The following is a 20,787-nucleotide window of genomic DNA, read 5'->3' on the forward strand; positions in this document are numbered from 1 at the left end:
ATCGAGTCCTTTAAAGATTTTCTGACTTCCCTTCCTCCTCATCTCTCTTCAGCCATCAGACAGATTGCACTGTGTCCCCGGCCTGATTAATGAGTTGCAGTAGCAGTCTGGACATGCCTGCAGCTCCATCTGGTGTGAATATAGCTGACACCAGAGGGCTGACCCAGTTCACTGACACCACAGTGAAAACATCTTTCACCTCTTTGGTGGGCTTGAACAGCGCATCAAGGACGGCTGACCATAACCCACAGGGTGCCACGCTGCCTTGAAAATTGCAGGGGCTAGTTTGATGGCAAAGCACACTGTACTTTTTTTTTTCCAGAGATACATTACTTTTGCAAACTGGTGTCAAATGCATATCGTTAGCCAAGCAACATTTTAAGAGAAAACAATATATCACAGTATGAAATTCAAAAACATTTTATTATTATCATCCCACAGCAAACCATGCTGATTAAAAAAAACAACAACAAAAAAAAAAAAAAACAACCTCAACAGCACTGTGGACGAGCTAACCTCTAAAGCGTCCACTGAATACTTTCAATCTATTGCACATTCGAGTTTTTGGAAAAGCAAATAACACGTTTTAGCTTATTTAAGCCTGTCACACATCAGTTTATTTTATTCACAGCTTCACTGGCATTATTGAATATCAAAAACGCCAATTAAATTGAAAAGAATACTTTGCTGAGCTTGTTATTTTTAAGCTCCTTTGTGTTGCGTTTACATTTGGTAATAACCGCTTTTAAATTGTCATCACATTTTTTGTGTCTGTAGAAAAAAAATAAAAATAAAATAATAATAATAATAATAATTTTAGATGTTTGGTACAGTCATAAATGCGTAAGAGCTTTAGAAGTGACCCAAAACTAGCTAAGCCATCATAAAATTAAATAATAGCATCTGAATTTACAAGTCTTCACAAAAATGTACAGTTTAAAATCTGTGATGCAAATGTTAGAAAAAGATGAAGGCGCTGGAGGTGAAGTTAGCCTTGAGACTGTAATTCAGAGTAAGACAGGTTGCCTGAGTGTTTGCCTGTTATTGTGACTATGAGCCATTATTTTATATCACCGCATCTTTGAGGATGTCAAGTCTTCTCCAAAATGTAGCCTGGAAGTTCGGCGAGGTCCAGAGAGCAGAGTCAGATTCTTGAGCGTCTTCCTTGTTATGGCTTGCGTGTGCCTGTGTCGTCACTTCCTGTCCGCTGCATCAGCTGCTGCAGGAGCTCAACGTAGAGTTCGATGCGGCTGACAAGAGGAGCGTTTTTCTCAGCACGAAGCAGCTTGGAGTATACATTCTTATAGGTTTTCAGCAGCTCCTCGTCCTTATTGCTGCAATAAAGATGAAAGAGTTCAAAAGGGCAGATGAAAAGGTCGCAAGCTTAAATTCACAATTAATCTCTTTTGTTCTTGTTTTTTCCTTTTTAAATACATTTCATGTAGTCATAGTAAATGTTGCTGTACCCGTATACTGTCAGGTAGGACCGCTACTTAATTATTAGAATGTGATAAACAGTAAAGAGTATGATCTATTTTAGCTTTATTATATCACCTTTAAATGTTTTTTGTTTCATTAAATCCAGGAACTTTTCCCTAAAAGTTTGATCTAGTCCCAATGTTGTTTTTTTTATTGTTTTATGCTGTTTTACAGCAATAGCTTCTTGCCATCACATGTCTCATGATGGTAAGCAATAAGGCAGTGACATTAAAGACGGATATTAAAATAAAGGTCTGTGTAAAATTTAAGTAGATATCCTAACCAGCTTTCATACTGGAGCTCACCTTGGTTTACGTTTCGCTGTCGTCATGAGTTTGATCACCTGCAGGAGCAGGAAGGAGAAACTGGGCTCAAATACGCCAATTAACTTCATCACTTCCTGGAGGTTCAGTCCTGCCATTGGGCCATTGGCTACGTCGGAAGACTCTGCTGACTCAGCAGAGTCTGGTTCATTCAACTATGGAACAAGAAGTAGAAGGAAAAGACTGTATGTTACCAAAGCTTTACAAATTCAGTCATTTCCACCAAGTTATTTTTACTACTCAGAAGAATTTAGCTGTAATGGGGTTACTGGGGCTTCATTAACATGAGTATAATATACACTCATTCGATTTATTAAATGGTCAGAAAACACTTAGATTTTTGTTAAATAAGGAATTAGAAACTCACTGCCTGTGCTGTATGCTTATGTGCATAAATCACACCCCTGAGCCAGGAAAAATCCTCCATAAGCTACTGTGAAACTCACCTCTGTCTGCTCCTCCTGTAGCTCTTTATGAATCAGCTGGAAAGCATGGCGGGTTTCTATCATGATCTCTATTGCTCCAGTCAGGCTCTTCAGCTTAGCTGTGCTGCTGTTCTGACCTGTGGACAAACAACATGAAGAATTATCAAAAGAGGCTTTGAAAAGAAACACTGTTTTTCAATTCAACCCTCATCTGACAAAAATAAAACAAAACATTGCAGCCAACATTGTGATAGTCATCATAATGAATAGCTGCGCACCTGCCATCGTAAACTCAGCAAAAGCCACCCTCTCCAGCAACGTGCGGAGCAGCTCGCAGGGTGCGTCTTTGAGGCTGAGGAATAAACTGACAGCCTTGCTGTAGTGAAGCTCTGCCAAGCTCCGATGCTGCTTTCTCAAGTGTTCATCTCCCACCTGTCACACAATTACAGCCAGAAACACAGACATCCATCAGCTCATTATACCGCTACAAGTATAAAGACAGACAGCGTATCCCACTGTTCTTTTCTAGTCAGCGTGAACGTCGTTTCCTTACCCAGAGTCACATATTTTATTTTTGGCATGCATAAAAAGCGTTGAGCCAAGAAATGCCAATTATTAACACAAAGAGCATCCAAGACATTGGAAAGGAGAATGGTTTTCTACTGTTGTATAATTTTACATAACTTCCCACCTGATTGCGAAAGCAGCTGTGGTACATAGAAGCCAAGCGGTGGTGGATGGTGGCGGCTCTGTACTGGTAGAGTGGCTGCCGAGCAGAGTCAGTCTGCAGGTCGCAGTACTTGAGAGACTTCATCATTGCTTCGGTCACCTCTCGCTCAATCTGGTAAGACAAACAGGAATGGATAAGTAAAAAATTACTGTGTATGAAAAATAAGAAATAAAATGTACTTGTAAATGTGATGAAAATATGATTAAAACACAATATTTATTTACTTTCATGGCTGAGAAATGATGATATCAGGTATAATACAATATGATAAAAACATAAAAAACAAACAAACAACAAAACAAAGCAGATAAACAAAAATAACCCCCCCCAAAAAATCTTGTCCTTGCATTTTTTGGCGAAATGAGGAATTTTTTCTCAGCTGCAAGTGTGAGAGATTCAGCATAGCAAGGATAAAGCTGTAAACTGAAGTGCTACCAACAAGAGTGACTAATGGACTGAAATCATTTTCCAGCCAAAGATTCACTATAATGATTATTCAAGTGGGGTGTGTGGCGTTTGCTGACCCAATTCATGCACAGTGTGTGTCCCTTTATCAGCGCAGAGCTGGTCCTGACACAAAAAGGCTACAAGTCAGACAAGTAGACCAAAGTGATCTGATAACAAAGGGAGGTGTCCACACATGCATCATTAGCAAAAGAGTGAGAACTGCAGTGAATATAAATTGCATGTACAGTGTAAACTAGCCAAAAATATATGCAAGTACGATTTTGATATCCTTAATAATGTAAAATGTGTTAAATCCTTAATATTCTACCTAGCTCCAAATGTGTTGAAACCCACCTGTTCCTGGGCCTTCCTGGATACTGGGGCATAGTCCTGCAGAAGGGTGGCCAGTGTGAAGTACGTAGTGGACAATTCCCAGTTTACACTGTCCCACACTGCTGAGTGCTTCTCTCTGCTTGCCAATGCTTTCATGGCCTGCAGGTAGTAGTCTATAGCCTGAGGTAATATTGCAAAGATAGTATGATTAGGCACAGTCAAGATGCAGTGAGACAGATGATTGAAAAAACAAAAAAGCAGAGTGTTAGTAAGAACACTTAATCAAGAATTTAAGAAAACGTCAGCGTGGCACCTTGTTGTAGTAAAGAGCCTCTTCAGGTGAAAACTCTCCTCTGCCTTCATCGCCAGAGAGGTTACAGTGGGCCTGGGCACAGATTCTCATCAGCCTGCCAGTATTACACAGCAGTAAGGCTGTGTTAGTGCTGTCCCCAATGGCTTCAAAGTCCTTCATCCCTTTCTCAAAGAAGCCAAAGCTCTTTTTCCACATCTCCTGCTCTGCTGCAGACACAGACTTCTTCACTAGAAGGGGAACAGGAGAATAAAAAGGCTGGTGATATACTACAAAAAAAAAGAAAAGAAAAAGAAAGAATAACTCTTGTCGTACTCTTTTAAACAAACTGCATTTGCTGTAATGCAACTTACCCTCTTTCTCAGCCTGCATGGCTGCAGCCTGGTTCATGTAATAGACTCCCATCTCATTGCGTATGTTCCCCAGTCGTTTGAGAACCTGACTCAGCTGATCTGAAGTAAGATCTTTCAAAGGCTCAGAGACAAGTAGTTCATATGCTGCCTCATAGCACTTGCTGCTAACAAACAGCTGGTACTCTGGGTCCATCGCTAGGTCTGTTGCCATGCTGAAGGCTAGTAGATAGAGAATAAAAGGAATGGAATACTTTTTAGGACATTTTGCTAAACAATTTATTGTGAATGACTTTGAAGACAGTGAAATATTTAAGACACTGCACACCATAGCAGCAGGAATATCAATATACTGAATTTCTCTTTAGGGACTGACCCTGGCAGCTGCTCTCTCTGTGCAGGCTGTGCAGAATCTCCTGGTCCTCTTTGGTCTGGTAGCTGTATTCCTCCAGGTAAGCTGCTCTGTTGTTTGCATTTTGAGCCAACATCAGCTGGATGTCCCCACACAGAGACAGGCACTGGCTGTGAAACAGCAGCACATGTGGGTGCAGTGTACCGCTCACTGAACAATAGGCATCTGGAAGATGAGGGGATGGAAGAAGACAATTTTGAAGAAACTTGTCACTGTCAAGATTAAAATTACACAACAAAGAAATGTCGTTTAAGTTTCAATTAATTGATTATGAAACAGTTAAAGAACCTCACCATAACACTGCAGAGATAACTTGATGTAACGCAACGCTCGCCCATACTTCAGCAAGTTAGTGGCCGCATCAGAGAGGACGTAGTAGGCCTTGGAGGCTTTGAAGAAGAGTTTCAGCTTCATATGATGCTGCCAGGAGCCGGGGATCATCCCTGAGCGTGTTGTGTGCTTCTGCTCTCCTTGCAAGGGACCTGCTGCTTAAAAAGCAAGAAGACAGGAAAAGGAAGCCTCAGTGAAAACCATGTTTGTCTATGTCACGTTTTCTTCTGCAGTATTATAAGTTGTCATTACCCCTTTCAAGCAGGAGAGAGATGCCTTTCTCAGCTGCACAGGCTCCAGTAGCACTTCTGTCTTCATATTTGAGAGGGATGGGTGTGTTGGGGTCAGCAGCTGGAAGATCGCTCTCTTTCTTGATGCTGCCATCCACCGCCTTTAATCCCTGTGGATTATGTTACAGCATTACAAAACTGTACCCAATCAATTTAGTAACATATCGTTTCTACGTGTCCGAATTGACACCTAGACTTTATGCATAATGCATCTTGACCACCAACAGTCCAATAACAGATCCAGGCAGTAGCAGTTATTGTAGCCTGAAGCTGCTTGTCTGTAGCAGAGATGGGACACCGTCTACAGTCATCTGACAACCTCACTTCTTTTCAAAACCACACTAAGATTTTTTTCTCCATTTTTAAACATCAGACAAACCAAACAGACACTGAGATCACTTCAGGCAGTTTAACATAACAGTTTATAAACCAAGAACTGCAAGGAGACTTTGATGTGTAAATGTGTGTAGGTGTATTTGCCCTTTAATATAGAAGAGAATGTCAAACTTTTTGTCACATTTTTTTGCACTGCAGGCAAACAAACATTGACATTAAACATTTAGAAAGTCACCTTAAGCACATAGCTCAGGACAAGTCTGCATCTCTCTTCCTTGTCTTGAGAAACGGGGAAAGCACAACTTGGCTGAAGAAGTTTAAAAAAAAAAAAAAAAAAAAAAAAAAAAAAAAAAAAGAAGAAGAAGAAAATATTAGTTTGTATGTATATAAAGATATTTATTTCTGTACTCCACTTTCCACCATTCAGTCGATGCTAAGAAGGCTGTGGAAACTTTTACAGATTCACTCACTCTGATCTGGTGAGTGGATCTATACTTCTCCGGGACTGAGAGCTCCCCTACAGAGCGGATCACAGCCACCGCTTTGCTATCATCCTGCGGGCTGGAGCAGTTACTGTAGGAACCATCATCATCGCTGTCCTCCGTCAGATCCTCCTCTTCTTCCTCCTCCTCCCTGTCTTCGTCACTGTAGCTGTCCTCTGAACCACCGGCCCGCAGCGACTCCCCTCCATCTTCTTCAAGAGGCTCGTCGAGCTGGAACAGCTCTGACAGCATATAGTGGGCAGAGGCGATGATCTGAGCAGACAGAAGACAGAGGCGATCAGGGCTGAAGTCAAGTTCAATCAAATCTAAGTAATGGCATACTCAGAGTTAGTCAAGAGGTTTCACATTCCATTTTCTCCACTGTCTGAATATAGATACGAAAATAAGAATATCAAAGAAGAAGCAGGAGAAAGATAGTAAGAAGATAGTAAGTCATCTAAAATTTGCCTCTTTATACCACAAGTCCATCACTCCACATTTTAAAAGGCTCACACTGTTAGTGTTTAGTATTAAATTTATATATTATTTTTAACTTAAGAAAACACCAGCAAATAGAAAAACACTGCAAAAGCACACTTCTTCTCCCTCACAACATTCATGAAGCCTCTGCTTCTTTTAACCGTGTCTCAGTGCAGTCCTTCAGAAACACTTCCATTGTTTTTTCTACTTCCATCCATCAATTCTCTTCCGCTCATCCTTTTCAGGGTCTCGGGGGTGATGGAGCCCATCCCAGCTGTCTTAGGGCAAGAGGCAGGGTACACCTGGACAGTTGGCCAGTCTGTCGCAGGTTTTTTCTACTTCCTTTGTGTTTTATTCAACTTCTGTTGTGCTTTGTCAACTTTTGCAGCATTTTTTCTATTTTGCTGGTGTTTTCTTAAGTTGCAGTTCATTTGACCTTTCAGGGCCACCGTAAAACAACCTGTTATTAACTTGGAAAGAGTATCGACTTTCTCATTTGTCTGAAAATCTGCACCTACCTGAGGATGTCTGTCTTGATCCAGAAGTTTGACACAGTTTAGCAGCAGAGTTCTGATTGTGCCATAGTGCTTTCTGTTTTGTCGCGCTTTTAGCATCAAGTTGCTGGCCACTCTGTGTCACACACACATGAACATAAAGTTAAAACAACAAGAACATACTGACGTACTGGCATGCCCGGTAACTACTGGTTTAATTTAATTTACACCTTGCAAAGCTCAACAGTTTATCAAAGGGCTATCACACAGAGACAGATGTCATTCACATCCTCATCTCCAGCCAATTTAGAACAAATCAAACTAACATGACTGCTGTTAAACTGCACCTGGATAAAAACTGCAGTCACGTGACAACAGGCGAACTCCACACATCTATTCAATTGGTTTACACCCCGAATCTTCTCGCTGTGAGGTATCAGCGCTGTCCAAACACCCACCCCCACACTTCAAACTTTATAACCACTTTTACCAGCTGCAGGACTCCTACGACACAAGGCCGCTCGTATTATCTGTCTCAGATACTTACTTGTATAATAATACAGCCACAGGAAGAGTGAAGGGATTCTGATATTTCTCTTCCTCAGCCTCCTCACACAGAGTCGTAAGATCATAAAGCTTCACAATGTCACTCCCACTGGCTGTGGATTTAAGAAATTACTTTAGAAAACACTTTTTCACAATAATACAACTTTTAGATCATTCCTGCTCACTTTTTCCCCCACCTTTGAAAAGCCAGTACGTGTGACCCTCCTTAGTGCAGTTGGACTTCAGGAAAGAAAGGACATTTTGGGCAATGTCTTTCACGACTCTCGTGGAGAAAGTCGAGTTCTCCAGATGAGGAATGTCCTCTGTTTTTATCATCTCGTATTTCTGAAGTAAAAATCAAAAACAATGAGAAAATTTCCCACCATGAGCACCACAGCACAAACTGCTTATGCTCACAGTACTTGTTGTTTTATTTATTTATTTTCCCCACAAGCAAAGAAAAACTTTATCCTAATTAATATGCAAATTGTTTCAGTAAGGATTACCACCATTTAATTGGATCACCGACTGCATATGGGAGAACCTCTTGCGTAAGCATGAAGTTGAACTATGTATTCCTCTCACTATATTACATTCACACATATCCTTTTAATTAAACCAATTAGCTCACATTTAACAGATTTTTCATTCCAACATGTTTGTCTTTTAATGTGAAATCGTTTTGAATTTGTAGACTAAGTCTAAGGGCAATTTTTCCCCTGATTTAAAAAACTAATTTATGCAGAGATTTGCTCCAAAAACTAATTGGATCATATATGCTGTACACACTGCTCTTTAGTGAAACTTGGTGGAAACATCGACCAAGTGCATTAAATACAGGCACAGGCACTGCCTAGGCTTGTGGTTCGTGTTTTACTCCCCAATGACATTTGCAGCTTAGACCCGACACACAAAATGAACTTAATTAATGAACATGTGTTATTGATTAAAAGAAGCCATAAGCCTTCTGATTGTTAAGCTGTGGAGGCATTTTTAAATTAAATCTCAAAAGGACAAGCAGGATTTTATTTACCACTGCACCCTTAATGTCTCTTGTGCTGTTGTATTATATTCTTATATACAGTATAGAACAATTTCAAATATCTCTGCGCAGCGAGTTACAGTCTCCTTCTTCTGGATGAAGGCTTATAGCCCCAAATTCTCAAAAACACATAATGCAAATAGCTTTATTCCAGCAGCCACCACTCAGATGAACAAATCAATATTAAAATTTAAATAAAATAACCAAGACCAACCAAGTACCATCATCTTATCTAATGATTTTCTATTAGGCATGGCTACTGAATGAAATATTTTAGCTTACCTGAACAATGCCATTAACGTGGAAACACATGACAAGTTCTGGGACGTTACACATCAGATTATCAAGCCAGTAGTCGATACCTGTCAGAATGTTGATTGGTTTATTGTTGTCCCTGAAAAAAAAAACAAAAACAAAACACAGAGTTCGAAGTTTGAGACTGAGCAGGAAGGAATCAATGATGCTGGTTCACCTCTTAAAGTCAGTTATCCTAAATTAAAAGATGACTCTAGGAACAATATTTACATGCTATGATGCCCTACATAATGTATGCCAACCTATTACATAACTGTTTCATTATGTCATAAGAATAATTTAACATTATGTTGGTGAGACAAATACCCAGAAGGAGCTAAAAGAATCAAATTGAAATACAATTAAAATGCATGACTGCACTGTCATTTAGCTCCTAACGAGTGCTAATTTCAGATCCTGGGTAGGAACCAATGAATTCAAATCCTACCTGAGTCTCAGACTGACGGCAGGATAACGACCACCTCCGAAAATAGGCATGTTGGACCCAACCAACATGTGTATGTCTTCAAAAGTCCACATGATGTTTCGTACAAAGTCATTTCTTAAACCCTGTCATGCAAGGGACATCAAAGTGTAAAAAATAAAATAAAATAAAAAAAATCAGAAGATACACGTAGACACAGGGCATGTGCTAGTAGCTGTAGTATTATACTATTAAGAAAGGATGAAAAGATTGTGTTACCTGGCCGTTCTCTCCTTCGTTGAAGATTGTCGGGAGGTTTTGCTCTTTGGGAACAGAGGTCACCTGGCCCAAAGCAAAACTGCTGTCGACGGTAACGCTTTCCTGCACATTTAACAGCACACTTCATTTTTATTTCATCTCATGTGACACAAAATACTTTTGAATGTGGAACAAATACAAAATTTAATCCCAGAGATGACTAAAAGCTTTACTTACCTGTTTGGGAGCTTCTGATTCTTCTGCATTAGACGTGCTAGTGAAGGCTGTAGGCCATGAAGAGCTGAACTCATCAGCACCACTGTCCTCCTCTCCTTCATTCAGGCCATCTGATTGAGGCTCAGCAGCCCCATCACCATTTATACTGCAAGAAACAAAACAATAACGAAAACAAAAAAGTTGTTTTACTATCAGATTGAAGAATAACTCACGTTCAACTCCAGCACTTATTCGAGCAACTCCTCACCTATAATAGAGAAACTTTGACAGGATTGCTTTTTGATACCAGTGCTCTTTACTCTTCTTTTTTCTCTGCCACTTCTGATCTATTAGCCGCTGGTAAAACTCCTTCAGCCATGTCCAGTCTCCTGTCTACAACACATAAGTTGCATTGAGAGTTAAATAATATATTCATTTAACAGTTACTACCATGATTAATAACAATAATAATAATAATTTTAATATTGGTACTGGCCAATATTCACTTCCATCAGCATATTGTCAAATAAAATTGCATTTACACATTTCAGTGGGCGATACTAATCTGTTGTGTCACATCAATTTTGCACAGGGTGAAATGTTCTAGATGTTTTTACTAAATCTAAAACATCAGTTTTAGAGTTTTGTAAAAATGTATTTTCTCTGAAACAGGAACAGAAAATAAATAACACAAAAATAAATAAATCAATCACTGGAAAAATATCCATTGGGACTCCCTATTCATCAAGCTTTTATGTTAAACATTGATAGATGCCCGTTACTTCACAGTCAATATTAATAATGGAGGCAATATCCTCTTGATTTTAAAGTGTCGCTCGGCTGTACCTGAGAGGATCTCATGAAAAGCTCTTGAATGTCCAGCTCATCTAAAAGCAAAGTCCTCCCCACACGATGAACTGCCATACTCAGATGGGACTTGCTGTAGGGAATTTTCAAAAGCTTCTTGATGTTCTGAAGGTAAAAAAGAATTCTGTTAACATCAACTGCATGCCTCTGAAGCTAACAAAGAAATAGCTCTGCAGCAGCTCCACAAACCTCTGAGTCTGAAACCACATCAACATCATCTCCGATGCAGTCGATGAACTCGTACGCCATCCCAAAACTGCAAAAGAAGAAAAACAGTTTACTCAATACAAACTAACTGCGTAACAATTAGACTGATGAGCAATAATTAAAGTCTTCGTCTTCAAGCGTATCCATAATTTACCCACTCACATCCTAAATGAAAGTGCAGCAACTTGGGGGTTTTTAGTACTTTGAATTATGTAGTGAAGAGTCCTCCACTGTGAGTTTGAACCATAGTTTTGCAACTATGCAATACTCTATTCCACACCTTGTTTATTGTGGATAGAGTATCAGTCTTCATGGGTCTCCACAAGTGCAAAAGGACCAGTAACACAGGTGATCTGCTAAGCAGATTTTCACAATTAGGAAAAGAATATCTGCTGCTAATAGAAACTTTACCTAGTTTCTTCTCTCATCCAGACATAGTCGCAACATCTCCAAGAAATAGAACTGAATGTATTAAAGCTGCATATCCTCATAAATGTAATCTTGAGAAGTAAACCATTTTTTTAAATAAGGTAATAAGATCTAACTAACATTTTTTTCTTAATTTCTTGTTTCTTATGATTTCATTCAGACACACCCACACCAGTGGTGGTGAAAGCCAAAGTATACATTGGGCATTTGCATTATCCAGTGTGTACCTATCCATAATTTTAACTGCATTTGGTTCTGACTCATGCTGTGCTCTCTTTAGTTATTTTTGCCATATAGTTAACCATTTCGCAAATTACATTTAAGCAAAAGATTTAATACTTGGTGTAATGATCAAAGCGGTGCCTATCTACCTCAATCATGAGCTCGACACCAATTCAAATTCAATCTTTCCCATAAAAATTAAACCCGTGCCCCCTTTTCTAAATTATACCTGGAAAAGGGCTTGCTCTTGCTGCTAGATCCTAATATAGTGGTCCCAGCACTGCCCAGCTGGGGGTTTTCTCTCAGCCAGTTGGCAGGAGGTAGCTTCAAGTCGGTCTTTTCCTGCAGGAGGGCATAGCTGGTAGGTGGTGGGGCTGCGCAGTACTTGACCACAGCACGGCTTTTTATTTCACTGCTGCCTGAGCATATTGATGATTCCTACAAATAACAATATCAAGCTTGTGAGAATGAATGGACAGCACTGACAGAGTAACATTTAAATAAGGATATGTCTGGCAGTTGATTATCATGAGTATAGTATGCACACTGATGTTCTTCTGTCAGCTGCACCCTTTTAGGATCACCACAGTGGATCGTCTACCTCCTTTCAACCCATCTGTACCATCATGCTCTGTCTAACCAACTCTCTGCATTTCCTCCTTTACTGCTTCCACAAATCTCATTGGTTGTCTTTTTTCCTCCAGCTCCATATTTAACATCTTTTGCCCAGTAAATCCACTATCCCTCTCCTGCAAATGCCCAAATGCCCTTTTTGTCAGTGTCGCGGTCTCCAAACCATATATCACAGAAGGTTTGTAGGCCTTCTTGATGTCCTTTTGTCACTAATCACACCTGGAGCTCCTCTCCACCCACTCCACCCTGTATGCACTCACTTCTTCAATGCTCTTGTGTACTGTCCGTTACTTGATGATGATGACCCCAGGCATATGGAATCCTTTACCTTCACTACTTCTACTCCTTTCATCTACACTGTCTCGCTCTTATTCACTCACATGTATTATGTCTTGCTTTTCTTGACCTTCATTCTTCTCTCCAGAGCATTCATCCACCTCATCAGGCTCTCCTTCACCTGCTTCCCACTCTCACTAAAGTTATAGGATGTTTACAGATGGCACTATAAATCCACTGTAGCCTAACTCAACATTAGCACTTCAAATACTAATTAAAGAGTGTTATACATGACAACATACTACATACTAGATGGTAGATTATCCTTGCAGACTAGTTACTTACATGTTTACTGTTGTCTCCAGTGCAGGTAGGACCACTGACTTCTTCCTTTGCATTATCCAAGGGGGTGCAAGGCTCTCCGTCTCCAGCTGATGCGCTCATACTGGACATACAAAGATCTAATTCACCAAACAACTCCGATTTAATAAACAAATAACATGTCCATGGCTTCGACAAGCCGTGGACCGTCTATACATCAGTCGAATAACGAATGAGGTAAGTCAACATGTTGGCAAAGTTAGTTAGCTTGACAAGCTAGCTCCTCGATAAAGAAACGCTGACTGTAAAATGGAAGTTTCACTAGACTAATTAAACCTAAACGACACGAAGGCGAACAGTTTTCATTGCTTTGTAAACGACTAATGTTTAGCTCTTAGCTCCGTGACTACTTACACAAGCCTGTAGCCTGCAGCCAGTCTATTGACAGAGCAGTCGCAAGCGCTAGCAATAAACCAACAACAACTTCCTGTTTCGAGGCAAAAAGAGTTACAAAACTAATTTTATCAGTTGTTTCGAAGAATAAAACTTTTCAATAATAATAACATTTTTACATATACATTTTAAAGCTATAACTTTAGATATTTGTTTTAGTAAAGGAAAAATATTTTATCTGAAACGATTTATTGTGAAAAATAGATGAACCGGAAGTGTTTTCATAAGTTCTTTCTGGAAAAGTGGAGCACATTCTTATGATACATTTTATTCTGAAATTCACTGTTTACACCATTGTTTTTAATTTAACGTGAGCTTTGCATGTGGTGTGTTTTTTCTCCTTTTAAACAATTTGATTCAGTGTGAGGTACGCAAACAATTCCAGTGCAATTCTGTTCAGGTCTTTAGCTGTTAAAAACCTGTAAAAAGTTGTGATACTTTTTTAAATATGTAAAAAAGCATCACAAACAAAAAGCATTTAGGTGCAGGGATATTTTTTATAAATTATGAGATGATAAGTCATGAAAATATTAGCAGTGGAGGGACAATTTAAGCATCTAAGTAATTATTATATTCGAGTACTAATGTTTCTCCTGTCCATAATATAATATAATATAATATAATATAATATAATATAATATGGATCCTTGTAAGAATGTCTAGCCAGTAGTGGAATGTCAAGCTGATGAGTGAAAAGGGAGGAGCTGTGAAACTTTGCTGAGTGCATTTAATTCCTGCGTGGATGACACAGACTTCATGTGAGGGCTGAAGACGCTGTAAACCAGCTGCTTTACTATAGTCTATTCTGGATGCGCAAACGTGACAGGTTTATCCTTAAAGTGTCCATTATAATGGGAAGTTGGAAGAATCACGTGCGCCAAGGGCTGCAGCATAGAGACCACAGAGAAAAGCTCCCGTTTGTTGGCGTTTTCACAAGCTGTAAGATTAACTTTTCTCTGCCTCTCTTGATGTTGTCCTCTCTATCAGAGCCTAAGGACGTCTGCCTGTTTTCTTTTAGTGTCTCAGCTGGAGGAACGCTTTGAACTTCGCGACGAGATTTTGGCTGATGTTCAGTCTCAGAGGTTAGAAATGCAGAATTTAACTTACCCTACATCTGGCGCTTGCGCTGATCGGTTTGTCCTCTGCTTGATTTTTTTTTTTTGTAAAGTATTTTAAATCTGCACACTTGTTTTTATTTTCAGTTTAGAAAGACATGGAGTTGAGGTTGGGGGAAACGCCACACTGCTTCGACTCCGGCTGAGAGAGAGTGAGCACCTGGTAGATAAGGTGGGTTAAATGAGGAGTAATCCAATGATTAAACGCCCCAGCGGCTCAAACTTTCTACTACAGGGAAGACGTTTACGTAAAATGCAGAGCAGCATATTTGCATTGATATGCACGAACACCACATCTGACAATCTGAAACAACTTTCCGAGCATTTGAACTTTATTTAAAAAAAAAAAAAAAGAATAAATAAATAAACATTCATTATTGCAACTGGTTCAGAGGAGTGGAGAAAATACTTTAATAATCATCTTTAATGGGTGTGTGCTGTTGTCTGCTTTTGAACTGGGTCACTTCACCCTTTGTTTTGCCTACCCAGTTATCTCAAACTGTCTCCGACCTTACCACCGTCCTCCATCTCAAAGAAGCTGAACTACAGTACTGGCAATCACGGTAATTCAAATATCTTGGTCAGTACTGACTATGATTCCAAGATTAAAAAAAACACACTAGGTGACACAGACAATGTAAAAGCAACGCATGATGGACCAGATTGAGGAAAGTGTTAATTCACGGTATATTTCAACTCTAGTAAAGGTATTTTTCAAATTGAGTTTCCCCATAATTAGTCAATATGTTGCCGATTAATCCTAGAGTAGTAAACAGTTAATTTGGTCATATAATAAATTTATTTTATATTCGTAGGAATACTGAACCACTGAAATAAAGAAGTGTAATTTTCCAGGTTAGGCCGATTGTTGGGATTTTGTATTCAGAATATAAGGGATCAGTTCGTCACCATTATAATACTTTGCTGTTACAGTGTGTCTCAGTTCCATCAAGAGGCACTTACTCTGGCTAAAGGGAGTAACACCCTGAAGGAAGCCCTTTCAGAATATGAGTTCACCATAGAGTGTCAATCCAAAGAGTTAGCAGCCCTGCGTGTGGATCAGCAGTGCCTAAAGGAAGCTCTTGCAGATGCACTGAGAGAGAAAGAACGGCTATTACAGCGATGGATGGAGGAGAAAATAGAGGAAGCGGACAGGCTGAATAATTACAACGTCACTCAGGCAAGGTGAGATAATGAGTTCAGGAGTTTCTGTGTGACTTGCAAAGCTCAAAAATTTAAATATGATAACTTTATATGATAGCATGGTCACACTTTAAAGCTTAAAAGTTGTCTGGGACTGCTCCCTTTTACCAGGTGGCAACATTTGACCAAACATCTGAAGAAGCACCTCCAGAAAGGTGTGGGGAAAGAGCATGAGCCCACGCTGACCAATTCTTCAAGTGATGCAGCACAGTCTACATCAGCCATTCAGAGTAAGAATCTGCATATAGATATTAACACACATTAGATGCAAACAAATGGCTGACTTTTAGGCCGTCCTTTTTGCTCTTTAAATTAAGAAGCTTTAGGTCGTAGGTTAAAGACAAGTGTGTCTTAGTGGTGAGCTGGTAATATGATACACAAAAGGCTAATGAAAAAATGAGACAATAGTGCAAAATGATATTTTTTTGTTTGTTTGCTTTTAACCATCTAACTAGATAGCAGTGGCAACTTCATAAGAGTTACAGTACATGAAGTACTGAATATGAACTCTTGGACCCAGCTACTAATAAAACCTAATGGTAGTTAAGGATTTAATAGGAAATTCATGTGCAACCACTTTGATATAATGCTATTTTTGAGCAAGATTTTTTTTCCAATTCAATTTATTTATATAGCACTCTTCACAGCATAAAAACTACAAAGTCCTTCACAGTAAAATAAAAACAGATAAACAAAAAAAAATAGCGCAATCAAACATTCAGCACAAATCGAATTAAAAGCCAGTCTAAATAAATGAGTCTTAAGCTGATTTTTAAAAGAATAAATACAATCAATGCAACGTAATGATGGAGGGAGAGCATTCCACAACCTGGAGGCCACCGCTCTAAAAGATCTCTCTCCTCTGGTCTTAAAACGTGTTAGTGGGACTACCAGCAACCTTTGATTGGATGATCTCGGGCTGCGAGAGGGAGCGTGGGGTTCTAACACATCAGAAATGTAGGCAGGGGCATCACAATTCAAAGCTTTAAAAGTCAGTACCAAGATTTTAAAATGAATTCTAAAATGTATGAATGTTGCAATAATAGCGAATACATCAAAGTCTTTTTTTTGCCACCACTTTAATCTACAGCTCAAGACCTTTAATTCAATGTTTGGTCAAAAGAATCAATGGTAATTGTTTTGTGTCTGCCTATCTTGTCCTCAGGGATCAATATTCCAACAGATATGCACAGTGGACTCCCAGACCAGTGTCATATCTCAGGTCCACCACAGGCCTAATATTCCCTTCAGATCCCAGGGACAACACTTTTTTTTCCTCCCCAGTGCTTATAGATAAAATGATGACATAAATAATGAAAATGTAGTTTGTTTTTCTTTGCAAATGTTAGGACAAATTGCTCACATGGATCTATTTTATTTTTATTATTTATCTAAAAATATATTTAAAGATCCACTATACTATGCAAATTTGTTTGTGACGTATAGTTAGAGTGCCTAGTTTCACATCACAAGTCACCCTGAAGTTTAGCTGATCATATGTGGACATCGTCTTCATGATCAATGCATCAAAACCTTCCGGTTCTACGATTATTTTTCTTTTAATCAGTTAACCTTTGAAACAACTTCATATAGTTTTCAGTTGTTTGGTTTTTTTTTTTTTTTAACATTTTAATTACTGTTCAACAAATTAAACATTTAATAATTTTGAAAATCAAGCTCAGTGTTAGTTTACTGTACACTCTTGTATGTAATTATGTGTTACTGTCTTCTTTATCACCTGTAAAAGAAAATAAAGAGACTTTTATGCCTTTAAAAAAAAAATCCCCTCTCCTGAACAAAGACTATCATTTTAAACATTGCATGCTGTATTCATTAACTGATTAAATATTAAATACTAAGAATTTCATTGTGGTGTATTTCTCATTCTGTTTGATCACAAATCTGAAATATTTCAAAATGTTTTGGGGTTGTTTTATGTTTTGTTTTAATCATCAGAATTCAGTTTCTGATCTCTAGGATCTGATTGCAGTTTGTTTGCTGCCTGTTTCCATGGTCACCAGTGTTGGCATTAGTAGTTAAGTTGCACAGTGTGTGGAGTGCGTGTTTGGTTTTACTGATTGTGGTCTAAACACCTCAAGCTGTAGTGGAAAAATGGTAAAAGGCGGAAAGCGGCATTTTTCAGTGAGCACTGATTGCAAATGGGTAAGAAGTCTTCATTTCATTGGTTTAATTAAATCATAGCATTCTAAACCTAGATGTGTAATTAGGTTTTCTTTCATTTCGTTCCCAGTTTGCTCATCCAGGTTTATCAGAAAATGAGACAAAGACTGGAGAGAACTGTACAAGTACTGGGATCATGCTGACTCAAGTGAAGTCATCGTTGCCTCAGGCTTTAAACTTTCAACGCTATCCTAAATGGAAAAGTCAGCAGGTGTGTATATAGATAAGGCATGGCCTTACTGCTTTTGATATCATAGTCACTGCCAGTGGCCTTGATAGTTTTTCTTGGATTTGCTATCCCAGTTCTGTATTTAGTTGCTCTCCCAGTATGAGTTTTATGGGTTAACTTGCAGAAATCCAGAGAGTATCCCTTCTCAGACCATGACAACAAGCACGCCTTAAAAGACGACGTCATTGTATTCTCTCATGTAAGTATGTAGTGAAAGGTTCAAGGTTTTGCTGAACACAAGATTCACCACATTATACCTTTTAAAAGGGGACCGTGTCTATTCTATGTTGATGTACTTCAGAGTGTGGGAAGGAGGAAGTGTCTTGATGATCGCAGACAGCATATCTCCCGTTTCTGCCTGTGCCATGGTGGAACTGACAATAGCACCAAAGAGTCTCGAGGGAACGCTACAGCCTACCAGAGTGACTTCATAGTGAAAGACGTTGTTGACTCTGCATCCAGAAACCGGCGCTTCCCTCACAACCACAGGCAGAAGTCTGCAGAGGCAGCTTTGGCACAGGCGGGGGAGACGTTAATGTGGTTCGGACGAGACGATTCTGACCAGTCTGACACCCTGCAAGTGCTGGCAGCTACCAACTGCTCAACACCATCCAAGCCATAAGATATTCTTACATTTAATGCCCAGATGGCATCATTAGGGGGCCATAGCATGCGCAGAGCTTCCTTCACTTGCGTATGAGCTGTAATCCATTAAAAATTGTGAACTTTACCAAGATTTATCCCACAGTATACTCAATATCAAATGTTCCAAGATTGGAAAAAGCATTAACATAGTTTAAGTAACATTTATTGCATAGAAACTATGCAAAGTGATTACTTTCAAAGTTTAGAACCTGCAAAAACTACTTCAATACTTTTGCTAGTACTTAAGTGATTTTATCTCTGTATTTCTAACATTGTAAGGCTGGTGATAAAATGATCAGAATCAACGGCAGGTACTTTTTGCATCTCAACTGTTGAGAGTTCAGTCAGCCTCAGGCAGAAGAATGAACTATCAGCTAATGTTGACTCCATTAAATATGCTAAAGTTGCTACAAACATTTCACAAACGCAATATAGCAATGTAGCACAATGTTATTTGAACTCAAGTTAGCATAAGCTGAGTTAACGTAGCTATGGATGCATCTGAACATCAGTGTGCACAGGCCTGATTTGAGTGCCACTATTAGTCCACGTGAGGACTGTTGGTGGTTCACAGTTTTGCCAGCAGAGGGCAGCAGGTCTACATGAGCCATTTGGCCTTCCTAGCCAGTGAGTTGCTCAAGGGCCAAGTTGTATGAAAAATGTAATAGCCACAAAACCCCTGTGTAATATGCATGTTCTGTGAGAGAAAATGTGGGAGGGGGGGGGGGAGGAATAATTAGAAAAACGATCCTGCTATTTTTATTCAATACATATCAACATGGAGATATTCAATTAGAGCATGCGAAATAAATTAAGCTTGATTTGAGTCATAATGCATGGGCTTGTTTCACCCCAGGGGATGAAAAGGATGGATATGTGTGTGTGCAGCCCATAAAGAGAGAGGAGGAAGCGTGGGAGCCAATGACAGAGAGCACTGCTCAGAGAAAAGCACTTAAGTGAAGAGTGTCCCCGACCACTCTCTCCAATAGCTGATGTTTTCTCCAGAGCATGCTCTGACCAGCTGCTTTCTTTCTTTAAATACTCACCGGGGAGATGGATTTTTCTCACAAGCTTTCTTTCAGCTGTTGTAATTAGCTGATCCACATACCACGCTGACCTTGTAGGCGTTTGTTTCACTTTTAAAAGGTGAAGCAGACCTCAGTCTTTTCTCAGACAAGATGGCTGAGAGATGTTTGTGTGAAACTGTGGGCCTTTTGCGATTTCACTTTGAGATTATCTGGCACATCGCCGTCAGAAAAAACGATCCCCTGATGCAGGTGCACAATTAGGAGGGGGATGTATGATGAGGAGATTACTTTTGATGGTTTCCAGGTCTGTTTTAACCCTATTTCTGCCATGTCACTGAGACAACAGCCTGGAGCATTTTGCTGTTTTGCCTAAACTATTGTCAAACATTTTGTGAAGGCCAGCAGTGTTGCTGATGAGAGAGAAAGAAGCGCTTATTAAGGAAAAACACCTGTGCTCTGGTTTGACGGTTGGTTGTGCCTGGTCTCGACTGGTTGTCTGGCACCTCTGTCCCTGTGGGTGCATTTCGCAGACTGCACTTTTCTTTGGACTTGCCACAACTTGAACAACTCCTCCGCACAGAAGCCACCAACACTTCAAAATCAGAAAGTCTCATTAGCTCTGTCAGAAGAGCAGTAAGGCTTTTAATACTCGACAGAAGAGTGAGAACGCTGAAATAACATGCCAATCATTAGTCGTGTCAGGCCGTGCGTACTGTATGTGCCATGTTTAGTGTGTTACTGCATGCCTGTTACATCACATAGCCAGCAAGTATATGTAAATACAGTTGCATGGTAGAAAATCAATCCTTCTCCCAAGGACAAAAGGCACATCTCAGTAAACAAGCATTCAACCACCAAAGCCTTGCACTTCATGAATATTAAATCAGTCGCTTTGAATCCTACCTCTTTGGTGTTGTTGGAGGCCCTAGTCTGGATTCTTACCATTTGCTGTGATTTATTCACAGGTGCATGTGTCT

The 20,787-nt window shown here is 39.5% G+C and overlaps 3 protein-coding genes across 6 annotated transcripts; 2 read left to right on the forward strand and 1 right to left on the reverse strand.

The window, feature by feature from the left end:
- Positions 1 to 404: 404 nt before the first annotated feature.
- edrf1 (erythroid differentiation regulatory factor 1) lies at positions 405 to 14,636 on the reverse strand. Of its 4 annotated transcripts, none has more exons than XM_084948459.1 (26): positions 14,517 to 14,636; positions 12,981 to 13,080; positions 11,956 to 12,164; positions 11,058 to 11,124; positions 10,848 to 10,973; positions 10,270 to 10,394; positions 10,023 to 10,167; positions 9,807 to 9,908; positions 9,552 to 9,673; positions 9,092 to 9,203; positions 7,965 to 8,112; positions 7,769 to 7,880; positions 7,246 to 7,357; positions 6,236 to 6,520; positions 6,001 to 6,072; positions 5,392 to 5,539; positions 5,103 to 5,297; positions 4,774 to 4,974; positions 4,401 to 4,619; positions 4,051 to 4,277; positions 3,759 to 3,917; positions 2,919 to 3,068; positions 2,506 to 2,659; positions 2,249 to 2,364; positions 1,785 to 1,957; positions 405 to 1,334 (listed from the first exon to the last, which is right to left on the reverse strand). In XM_084948459.1, exons 2-26 carry the CDS (start codon positions 13,077 to 13,079, stop codon positions 1,169 to 1,171), a joined length of 3,744 nt encoding a protein of 1,247 aa, XP_084804585.1. In that variant the 5' UTR covers position 13,080; positions 14,517 to 14,636; the 3' UTR covers positions 405 to 1,168. The 4 variants fall into 4 exon arrangements, with proteins under 4 accessions (XP_084804585.1, XP_084804586.1, XP_084804584.1 ...); XM_084948460.1 differs by lacking the exon at positions 14,517 to 14,636 and adding an exon at positions 13,371 to 13,460; XM_084948458.1 differs by lacking the exon at positions 14,517 to 14,636 and having other exon boundaries at positions 5,103 to 5,294; positions 12,981 to 13,362.
- LOC146375062 (autophagy-related protein 16-1) lies at positions 14,105 to 17,594 on the forward strand. The gene is made up of 7 exons (XM_084948462.1): positions 14,105 to 14,348; positions 14,428 to 14,491; positions 14,612 to 14,696; positions 15,014 to 15,087; positions 15,458 to 15,709; positions 15,839 to 15,957; positions 16,893 to 17,594. Exons 1-7 carry the CDS (start codon positions 14,219 to 14,221, stop codon positions 16,964 to 16,966), a joined length of 798 nt encoding a protein of 265 aa, XP_084804588.1. The 5' UTR covers positions 14,105 to 14,218; the 3' UTR covers positions 16,967 to 17,594.
- A 173-nt stretch (positions 17,595 to 17,767) lies between these two features.
- On the forward strand, positions 17,768 to 19,482 carry tex36 (testis expressed 36). The gene is made up of 4 exons (XM_084948463.1): positions 17,768 to 17,890; positions 17,979 to 18,119; positions 18,262 to 18,336; positions 18,439 to 19,482. The coding sequence occupies exons 1-4, from the start codon at positions 17,840 to 17,842 to the stop codon at positions 18,757 to 18,759; spliced, it is 588 nt and encodes a 195-aa protein (XP_084804589.1). The 5' UTR covers positions 17,768 to 17,839; the 3' UTR covers positions 18,760 to 19,482.
- The last annotated feature ends 1,305 nt before the right edge of the window (positions 19,483 to 20,787 follow it).

The sequence above is a fragment of the Perissodus microlepis genome, chromosome 13, assembly GCF_051167445.1.
Source record: "Perissodus microlepis isolate ML-2025 ecotype Zambia chromosome 13, ASM5116744v1, whole genome shotgun sequence".
Taxonomy (NCBI): Eukaryota; Metazoa; Chordata; class Actinopteri; order Cichliformes; family Cichlidae; genus Perissodus; species Perissodus microlepis.

What these genes read in the sequence shown, in the direction of transcription:
- edrf1 (XM_084948457.1), bottom strand. Translation starts at nt 13,088, where the DNA reads ATGTCCAGTATGAGCGCATCAGCTGGAGACGGAGAGCCTTGCACCCCC. An exon ending in AAGAGCAAGCCCTTTTCCAG is followed by an intron (nt 11,125 to 11,955) that starts GTATAATTTAGA and finishes CTTCTTTTGCAG; the next exon opens with TTTTGGGATGGCGTACGAGT. An exon ending in TACAGGAGGAGCAGACAGAG is followed by an intron (nt 1,958 to 2,248) that starts GTGAGTTTCACA and finishes CTTGTTCCATAG; the next exon opens with TTGAATGAACCAGACTCTGC.
- LOC146375062 (XM_084948462.1), top strand. Translation starts at nt 14,219, where the DNA reads ATGCGCAAACGTGACAGGTTTATCCTTAAAGTGTCCATTATAATGGGA. An exon ending in TGTTGGCGTTTTCACAAGCT is followed by an intron (nt 14,349 to 14,427) that starts GTAAGATTAACT and finishes GTTTTCTTTTAG; the next exon opens with TGTCTCAGCTGGAGGAACGC. An exon ending in TACAACGTCACTCAGGCAAG is followed by an intron (nt 15,710 to 15,838) that starts GTGAGATAATGA and finishes CCCTTTTACCAG; the next exon opens with GTGGCAACATTTGACCAAAC.
- tex36 (XM_084948463.1), top strand. Translation starts at nt 17,840, where the DNA reads ATGGTAAAAGGCGGAAAGCGGCATTTTTCAGTGAGCACTGATTGCAAA. An exon ending in CTAAATGGAAAAGTCAGCAG is followed by an intron (nt 18,120 to 18,261) that starts GTGTGTATATAG and finishes GTTAACTTGCAG; the next exon opens with AAATCCAGAGAGTATCCCTT. An exon ending in ACGTCATTGTATTCTCTCAT is followed by an intron (nt 18,337 to 18,438) that starts GTAAGTATGTAG and finishes GATGTACTTCAG; the next exon opens with AGTGTGGGAAGGAGGAAGTG.